We start from the raw sequence: 10,370 nt of genomic DNA, 5'->3' as shown, positions 1-10,370 counted from the left end.
AGATAAATGTTGTGCTACAAATTTGAAAAATCTCACCAGCATATTATATGACCCATTGTACAATTTTAAAATGCTCTGAGAAGCTGATTGTAATTTTCTTGTTTTCTGTAGTTGATGGGGTTTGGAATGTAAACAAAACAAGAGGGATTGGGTGCAATTATTTATATTATTTACTTTGTATATATGTTTTCTGGGTTTACTTTGTATGATTCGAACTTGGAAATTGAGCAGCTAGGGACAAGTAAACTACAGATAAAAATTCCAACGTATGCTCTGAATTTCTGACATATCAATTGGAGCAAAGATGCCCTCCAAAGCATTTAAAGTTATGATAGAACTGGACGTACAAGCTGTAAGTTAAAAGAGATACATAAGTGTTAAGATTTGTGAATGTCATAGATGTAAAATATCCCGTATACATTAAGAAAACCGTGCATTTTTACTATTCGAATTCATAGTATAAGTAGTAATAAGAGTAGGAGTAGGAACGGGTTAGAAGACCCGCAGGGCTTCTGTTCTCGACATAAAATGGACAAATTAAAGACATCCCCAAATTCTTACATACATTTTACAATCTGGGGATCCGTATAGTAAAACTGTACCTTCTTTCACTAATTTCCTTCCTGTTGTCTCCTGTGCTGGGCGACATGAAAATATTTCACTTGGCATAGGTAAAATTCGAGGGGGTCACCAGAAGCAATTATTGAAAAATTACAATTCTTTCTCAATATGACCATAAGTATGGTTTCCAGATAATGGCATATATTCCGAAGTTGGTCATCCACGTAGTTTTTGGCAGAAAAAGTAATAATTAGCTCCTTTGTGCACCGAAGTTTAATATTTAATTCAAATAGTATTGCAGAGCGAGCGTTAGCGAGTGAAGGCGGGTTAGAGCCCCGCATGACACGTTATTTTCTGCCTTTATTAGAGCTAAATGGGAAGGGGTACCTGTGTTCTAGAACCTTACCGGCATATTGGGTGTGTTATTTACCGTTACATTTACAAGTATAACTTTCTCCATGTTTTTTTTTTAGAGGTAATTTATTTTTAGCTTTATGAAGCCATGACTTTTACTTACTTTTAATGGTCAATGTTCCGTTAAGGGGGTCCAAAACTAACCTAACCTAATATAACGTCATATTATGTAATCAAACGAAAATCAATGGAAAGAAGTGGAGAAATTGCAAATTTCGTGTGGAAGAAATTACTGGACCCCCTTAACGGAACATTGACCCTTTTAATAGATTTTCCTAATTATCAGCAGCCATGTTTACAAAACAAATGCTCATTACAATCCCATAATCCTACTATAAAGTAACTTTGTGCCAAGCAGTTCCCTCCGCTTGCCAAATAGTTTCATGTTTAGAACCGTATATATAAGAAAATAAACACAACTTGCGCTCTCTTTATTCATTACCAAGCACACAAACAAGCAAATTATTCATTTCTTCCCGGTAAATTTTCAAAATGTTACTAGAAACGGACGACCAACTCTTGAATTTATCCCAAAACTACAGTGCAAAAGCACAAACCAACGTGTGCTAGGGGGCCACTAAAAAGCACGATTGCTATATAACCAAGTCAAAACGGCAAATCGGTGGATCCACAAGGGTGCGTCGGAAGCGAGCAGTCGCGTCAGCGATGGTGAATATGCGCGTAAGCGAAGACAGTGAAAAGAAGTTGGTTTTGGCAAAGAGCAGAGTTTCAGTAACGCTTGTCATGATTTGATACTATTAATGCTCCACTTGCAAACATAAAATATAGCTTCTGTACACTGTACAGAAGTACACTGCTGATGGAAAATAACATCTAATAGAGTCATCTTTCATACACACTCATTTATTTTAACCATCCTAAAGCACTTGTAATGATTTAGAGTAGTAACCCTACACTTGTAAACATAAAATACAGATGTACTACTTTGTATTTAATTTTATGGCGTGCAGGAATATGTTTTTTATAAATATCTCTTTTCACGCAAAATATTGAATTTTACCTGTAGACAGGGTTGGCTGGCTTAAACCAAGGTGGTTTAAACCATGGTTTAAACCAAGGTTTAAACCAGCTGGTTTTTTCAAAAAAACCAACTGGTTTAAACCAAAAAACAAAAAATGTTCGTAAAAGTGTAAGTGTTTGTAAAATCTTGATGAACACACATTTGTGGGTTATTACGTTTCACTCCCGTATATTATTCGTATTATATTCAGACCTAAATTCCCCATTCATTACTCAAAAAGATTATACTACAAAAGGAACTTTTTTTTTTTTTTTTTTTTACAAGTTTATAAATGTTTATTTTGTGATTTTTTTGTAGTTGTTATTATTGTTATGTAATTGCAATCGAAGAAAAATTCTAAATATTGTTTCGTTTCAATGTTTACTATTGATAAAATACATCGAAAATGCCGTACTTTTTGTGTGTGTGTGTGGGGGGGGGGGTCATACAGACCCCACGAGAGGCATTTAGTGAAATAAGTATCTTTGGTATCTATTTATGTATAAATGAGTCTGAGCCAAAGTGGACTCAAATAATTCGTATCTTTATTCCCTTTTCTTATTGATATGCAGATTAAGTCGGTGTATTTCTTTAATTTGCACCAATAAAAGTCGTTGTTAACTAACTTGAACTAGATTAGTTCTTCTGTACTCCATCCTACTTTGAAATTGTTCATATGTAATTAATTCTATGTAATGGTTTCACTTGTGCAACTGTTTATCTTTTTGTCCTTCTGAAATGACTCTTGACAGTTATATTAAGAAGCATGTAAAGATCAGTACAACGTATTTTTTTTAATCAGGATTCCTTCGCGAGTGAGTCGGCAGACGTATCGCATTCGTGGCCAATTAGTCCTGGTTCCGAGTTCAAATGGAGGACAATTTCTCTCGGATGTAACTCGAGAAGCGGTTTTTATTCCGCTTTAAGCTTATGTGACCCCTTCCAGCATAACCCGGTTGTTGCATAATAACATCAAGGCGAAACAAACTTATTTCTGTCCATATATGATATGAATATATAGAGCAAATCATTTAAACCATAAAAACCTGGTTTAAACCAAAAAAACCTGGTTTAAACCAAAAAAACCGTTTTTTTTGGTTTTTTTAATAAAAACCATGGTTTTTGCCAACCCTGCCTGTAGATCTTCCAAAATATGGTGCACCAAAAGTAAACCCAGTACCATTATTTATTCCAAGAAACACTAAATGTGGTGGAAAAACACTGTATGCGTAGGTTTCTTGGGGTTCTCCCACTTTCTTCATTCCATCACTTCGTTCAACATCACCTGTTCGATTCCAGCCCCCGCCAAGTAAACTTTGTGGTGGACAAACACCGCGTGCGTGGGTTTTCTCGGGGTTCTTCCCTTTCCTCCCACTTCATTCCACCATTTCATTCATTACTCATCATCACCGTCTCCTTTATTCTAACCGGCATAAGCGTGGGACGTAAAACTCAAAGATTTCATTTCATTTTCGTTCAACATCACCATCTCTCTTAGCCTCAGAGCATAATCATGAGACGTTAAACTAAATGAAAGAAAAAAAAAAACAGTTCATGGAGAATATCTTGTGGCAGATTTAAAGTAATCCTACATGGGACGATAATAAAGATCCTGTTCGAAGTAGAGATACAAAAAAGCACGCTTGTTAAGAATGATACATTGTTGATAGATAGTCAGGTGTTTGGAAGATAATGGAAATTTTCGCTTTTTTGACTTTCTAGAACGTTGACGTTCAAGTAGTATATTTGTTTCCTTATAGTAGCTTGTACAATTAAGAGTGTGAGTTTACAACATCCAATATTTCTGAACCCTGTCTAGGTCTGTCTGTCTTGATTGTTTTTGAAAGTGGTATTGCCGTTACCAGCAAGTTTAAATTATGCAACCGACACACCCCAAGTGTCGCTTTGATTGCCTAAATATTTTATCAAGTATCTTCAAGTTATGCATTTTGCAAGACAGCCCGTAACATATAGTGTATATATTTTACTGCTTACTTCTATTCACAAGAGAAACGTTTCATAAACCAAGAATAGATGCAAATCTTTTCTTGTATTGGTGAAAGTTCTCGCTTACATCTTAGTTCTCCGTTCGAGATACATTTATTATGTGCTTCACAGAGTTAAGTTTATAAAACAAAAACCATAAACACTACTTTGGGTATGATGTTAGTTCAATAGCATTATTTACAGAATTCCTTCTTGCTTTATTATTATATCGCGCCAAGGGTTTTTTTTTTTTTTTTTTTTTTTTTTTTTTTTTTTTTTTTTTTTTTAAATAAGAAACTTGTGAATAGCGTTTTAAACGTTCTCTACCTTAAATTTTAGGAATGTCAGTAAATGGTATTTATATATAACTAATGAAGTGCCACTAGTAAAAAATACCAAGACTTCGATAAATTTCCAGTTGCGTTTTTGTACTAGTTTGAGGATTCTAAATCTAACGGAACTATTTTCAAACTTACCGTGTATGGAGTCACGAGAAAAATTACCTCAAAGTTGGGATATTTATATTTATTTATATTCCGAATTTAATGTGACTTTTCTATGAACCTCATGGGCGTATATGCTTAAAAATAGTTTCACTGAATTCAGCGTTCCAAAGTTAGTATAAAAAAGTGCAATTAGAAGTGCATCAAGAGTGGGCACATTTACTAATATTGACATAATCGGTATTTCAAAGATCTTAACTTTGACATAGTTTTTTTCGTGACCCTATGGATGGATAAGTTTTAAAATAGTTCCGTTGTATTCGGCATCCTAAAATTAGTATAAAATAGTGCAATTAGAAGCTTATCAAAGCGTGGGTGCTTTTATTAGTGGCATGATTGTTAGTTCTTTTAAACGGTAATTTTGTTGCACGAAATCTACTATACTTTCAGAATACTACTGAACTTATATATATATATATATATATATATATATATATATATATATATATGCACGAGTGTTTCAAAAATACACCGAGAACGTTTGGGAGGTGATTCCTGACACCAAGATAAGACAAAAAGTATAGACAAAGAGTGCACAAATCAGGCTTCCCACTCACCTGGAAAACCTGGAATAGTCAGGGAATCCAGCTTAGCACTAAAAAGTCCTGGAAAAGTCAGGGAATTTCATTTAGCTACAGCAGGCATTTCTTATGTAATGTCAAATGCTTGAAAGAGGTGGCAACTCTTGCTATTGGAGCCAGTGGTTTAGTATTTCCAATATATATATATATAACAGGGCATTTCCTGGGTTAATGCATGAATGTGTTTGACTTCTGCATTTCTAATGTTGAATAATAACAACATATCTTCAACGCAAGCAGATGTGGCAAAACAGCAGTGCACCCGATTTCTTTCAGATACTGAAGTCCATTAGCAGCTCAAGAAATTTTCTCTTGAAAATGATAATCTTTGTCAATGTACGCAAACATATTAACAGACAACAAAGAATATAAGGAATTGTGATCTGTCGTGAAATTAACACTTACGCTTTCGCATGGCAACGCGAATGTTGAAAGTGGATTTTCTATTAACAAAGACTTACTAGTGGAAAATTTGCATAAAGAGACAGTTGTGGCTCAAAGAATGGTGTATGACTCAGTTTATATGGTGGGTGGTCCATTTGAAGTGAACGTGACCAACAAGATGCTTCAATATGTACGTTGCTCCAACTCAAAATATACTGATGCATTACAGAAAAAGAAAAGTGAACAATCAGATGAACATAGAAAGAGACTGCAGAAGAGACATATTCAATCTCAAATAAGAAAACTTGAAGCTAAGAAGTCCACAACTTTATCTCGCGAGGATTATCAGATTTGCGAAAATTTTTGTAATTATGTATCATCAGTGCAGAAAGCTCTCTTGACAGACAGAAAATATATATCCGTATTAAGTCTCACAAATAGTCAAACTGATGATAAAATGTTTTAACTTCTGAATCCGTCTATTAACAACTTTAACGATTGTAAATGTATACTATAATTACTTCTGTGAAAAGGAAAAATAATACAATACTTATAGCAATAATTAAAAATAAACAGCAATACCCCATCCAGGGTGAAAAGTGAAGTCAGGTTCAGATTGAAAATGTTAGGTACTTTCATAAATTCATTGGCAACATTATTGACCAGAAAATGTACATATATATATATAACATTTCACAATAAAAAAAAAAAAAAGTTCTTTTCCTTCATCTGCAAATTCTATCCTTCTATGCTCCGGTACAAATATGTGCTACAAAATGGTGTACCTGGAAATTTCTGAGAAGTGATCTGGAAAAGTCAGGGAATTTAATCTTGGAAAATGAGTGGGTACCCTGACAAATGCTTTCTTTCGGTGTTATAGGCTGGCGAAAAAATGAACTTTAAAAGTCCATAGCTCCAGGACAATGGGATCTACCGTAGTTGGATCAAGACTTCACTTAGGAATTAGCATGTACCCTATCCAAATATCAAAGTTTCAGAATCCTGCGGTACTTGCGCAACAATTTTTGTATAAGTAGTTGGAGACTACTTCAAATTACATGCGTGTAGCCAAACTCCCTCTATAGAAATTCCTTCGTGAGTACTTTAGGATTCTAAAACATGTATTTCTGGATGACACATATATTAATTCCTAAGTGAAGTCGACCCGACTACGGTAGGTCCCATAGTTTTGGAGCTATGGACCTTTAAAGTTCATTTACTCATGTTTTCGGCAGCTTATAACTCCGAAAGGCAGCATTTGTGCACCCAGGTTGGTCTATACTTTTTGTCTTATCTTAGTGTTAGGAATCATCTCTCAAATGTTGTCGGTGTTGTTTTGAAACACCTTAGTTTTGATTTTACAGGACATGACAATAATGTAGTGTACACTGTATATTTTTAGAGTGAACATTTATACATTTAGTGATGTAGAGGGAAGTAGGTTCCAGCAAACAGTCTTCACAGAAATGATAGATTAAAGGGAAGATATTGTTTACTACTTATATCAGAATTTAAGAAGTGAGAACATACTAACAATATTTTAACGACTTTTTCTCCCAAATAAACTCCAGAAGCGCCAGACGAATGAAATCTTTAACATGTAAATGAATAAAAAGTATTCACCTCTGTATTCTGTTTGAAATTTGAATTTATATAATTTCGACCCTCTTTGGAATCTTTGTCAATAAGACTTTTCTTAGTTACATTGACTCTCTTGAAAAATGCTGTAGAGTGAAGTAATCTTAGAAGATTTAAATTGAACCGAATTTTATATATATATATATTTATTTAAAAAAAAAAAAAAAAAAAAAAAAAAAAAAGGTGCTTGGAACCAAGGAAGACATTTCCAGTTTGAAGTAATCATCAAATGTATCATTGAAGTATCCCCCCATTGTTCGCAGTATATATCCAACTTTGAGACAGTTGTTGGATGTCTTTACGGTAAAGGATCTGTGGCTTGGATGCACAGAAGTCGTCAATGAAATTTTGCAGCTCCTCATCATTTACGAAGGATGTGCCACGGAGTGCATTCGGTTTGGGGCTGAAACTGATGGTAGCCTGTAGGAACCACATCTGGGGAATATGCAGGAGATGAAAAAATCCATTGAAGCTGACGAATGGCAGCGGTTGTCATGTGTGCTTCGTATGGTCAAGTGTTCCGTGTGCAACACTGTTGTGGTACGGGTACAGAGTAGGTGTTACATTGTGGATAGTCTCTTCCATGTCCAACCAAACACACAATATAATATTTTTGGGATACAAATCCTGTTTGGGATGTCGTGTTGCCGCTTTATTTTAGCTGCTGATCCATTCCTTCCTTCCTCTGTCTAGCACTACTTCTCATTTCCGATAACAATAAGTGAGAGAAAGTCTGATGTTGGCGACAGAATTCACGATGGCGGAAAAACTAATAATTAGACATAGGATTTTTAGGTTCTAAAAAGTATATTTTAGGTGCCAAAAATACTAAATTAGGCATTAAAACTGAAAAACTAGGTTCTTATAAAAGATACTCATGTTTGAATGGAATGATGCATTACTATCTGAATACAAACTTTAAGACACAGAAATGCACGCACACACGTCATGTTACCTTACATTTTAACCTGCTCAATATTGAAATATTGCTAAAATTGAGAATTTTTAATAAAACTATTTGTTTGTAGATAAGTCTTCAGTACAAAAAACAACACCTTCATATTTCAGCCGTAATTGGCCTCACAGAAAATAACAAGCATTTTTTCCAGTTTTCTGTGGTGAAACAGTGGCGTTTGTTGGTGAGAATAAGCTTGTACGCAGAGAATGAACATTCTACATCAACTGACGTGATGGGAGCAAACTTCAAGTTGGATACATATTCAATTGGTATTTCGCATTTGTATTCACTTTGTTTCCCAACCAAAATATCTGCTGCTGCACACAAACTCTTGAGTCCCTAATTCTTTCCCAATACACTTTCAAGTTTTACCTTCACTTTACCAGGCACTTCCACGACTTTTTGCTTCACTTCCTGAATAAGCTCAATATTCTTAGAAAATGGTACTCCCGAGCCATCTAATTCTGCAATAACCCAAACAAAAAATGTGTAGTGCGATCGGATATATGCAAATCAGTAGGGATAGAAGAATCAGTCATACACTGTTTAGCAGCAGTAACGCATCCTCCACTAAATTTTTTTCGTGTTTTTCACGTTTTTAACCTTTCGAAAATTTTCACATTTTTACTTTGCGCAAAATAGGCAAATATAGGATCTAACGTTCAATTAGGTATTTTTAGGCAAAATAAAATTTGGTGCTAGTGCTTTAATTTGTTATAAAACCTCCATATACTACTTTATTTTGCATTCTGAGCTAATGAAAAAAATAAGTTTTTACCTAAAGATCCGATGTCTACTAATAACATATACGGCAACAAACTAGTTCTTGTTGTACAACTACGAACCCAGTTTGTAAACCTGTCCCATCGTTGAAGATGACGCACAACAGTTTCTTGTCCACTGCCCATCTCGGTGGCTAATTCTTAAGTGCTCTGATGTAGATCACGTTGTATCAAGTCATTCAAATGGTCGTAATCAAAGTAGGAGAACGTGGGGTATCTCTCAGGTCAAAATTTCCACTTCGAAACATGTCAAACCATTTTCGGTTGGTGCTGAAAGCATCCTCTCCATATACATTGCATAGATTTACCTGGATGTCTCTGTGGCTTAGAAGCTTTGTTCAACTTGTACAGGAGAACATGTGGAGATGACCCTTTTCAACTTGACACTCCATATTTCAGACCTTGAAAAACAAACATTGATTGCCCCCCGTCCCCCAGGAAAACATAACTCTGATTTGGTGTATTGTATAATTTTGCCATCATCACTGACGTTTCGGAAAAATGAAACTGAAAATGGACGACATAAATTAATGAATCAACCAAGTACTTTTTTTTTTTTTTTTTTTTTTTTTTTTTTTTTTAATAATCACTTGTTGCTTCGTGTATTTTACACTGTTCTTCACTTAGATTTCCAGGCATGAAAACTGAATTTTTAATAATGAATTTTACTGTGTTATGAAAAGTTATATTTAAGTGGTTTTAATAACTTCACAGACCGACGTTGAAAAATACAATCATATTTTTCAAATATAAATAGATAGTTCTAAACATAATACAGTGGCACTCATAATTAAAAATTCAGTTCTTATGAATGGAACTCTAGATATGAAGAACAGTACAAAGTGCGGGAATCGATAAGAGGTTTCATTTGGGGAAAAAATTGTTAATGCGACTGCAGTTTTTTTTTTTTTTTTTTTTTTAATTCAGTTTGCTTTAATTCGTCTAGAAATACTTAACGCTAGATGATTTTGCAAGTGAATTAATGTGACTGGAGGAAATATTATTGACAAAAATTCCAAAGAGGATCTAAATTATATAAGCTTAAATTTTAAACGGAGTGGAGGAGTGAGTACTTCTTATTCATTCGTGCGATATGTATTCTTTAGCGTCCACTAATAACAGATAAACATGTAGTTCATTTTGGAGCATAGCCTTCTTGATTCGCACCAACGATGAAATGAGGAGAATTTCGGAACAGTTTGTGGGTATTCACATTTTTAGATGCTTCAGGTGGAAACTGATCTTTCTAACTAGTGTGCGGTCGCCCCTTGTCAGTCTGAAGGCTCAGTCTGAAAGCTCACATAACGTGCTAATTAATTGTGTAATGGGGATGTCAGAACTGACAAGTTGCGCCCAGGATTTTGTCAAAATTGTTTTTGGTGGAACATGAAGTACAAGATCTGACCTGGGTTGCATACAAATAAAATCGAGCATATATAAAGGAAACAGATTGTGATGTCAAAGGGGTTGAAGGGGATGAGAAGGGAATGATTTTTAGGATTAGTTAATCTGCTTGCACTCACTTGCAGGTCTCGGCGTTTT

At 34.8% G+C, this 10,370-nt stretch overlaps 1 protein-coding gene across 9 annotated transcripts in view; it reads left to right on the top strand.

Moving 5' to 3' along the window:
- Window positions 1–93: 93 nt before the first annotated feature.
- LOC145673340 (uncharacterized) overlaps window positions 94–10,370 on the top strand; it is a 193,417-nt gene continuing 183,140 nt past the window's right edge. For 4 of the 9 annotated variants that reach the window (XM_081742957.1, XM_081742955.1, XM_081742953.1 and 1 more), the window contains exon 1: window positions 97–352. In XM_081742957.1, coding sequence (XP_081599083.1) covers window positions 305–352 — 48 coding nt within the window. In that variant the 5' untranslated portion in view covers window positions 97–304. Of the gene's footprint in view, window positions 353–10,370 lie in introns of all 9 variants that reach the window. The other 5 variants (XM_081742958.1, XM_081742959.1, XM_081742956.1 and 2 more) reach the window with 4 other exon arrangements.

Source organism: Thermobia domestica, chromosome 16 (genome assembly GCF_964235325.1).
Source record: "Thermobia domestica chromosome 16, izTheDome1.hap1.1, whole genome shotgun sequence".
In the NCBI taxonomy this organism is placed as follows: domain Eukaryota; kingdom Metazoa; phylum Arthropoda; class Insecta; order Zygentoma; family Lepismatidae; genus Thermobia; species Thermobia domestica.
Note: the sequence above shows the minus strand (reverse complement) of the source record. Positions and strands in the feature narration are given on the sequence as shown.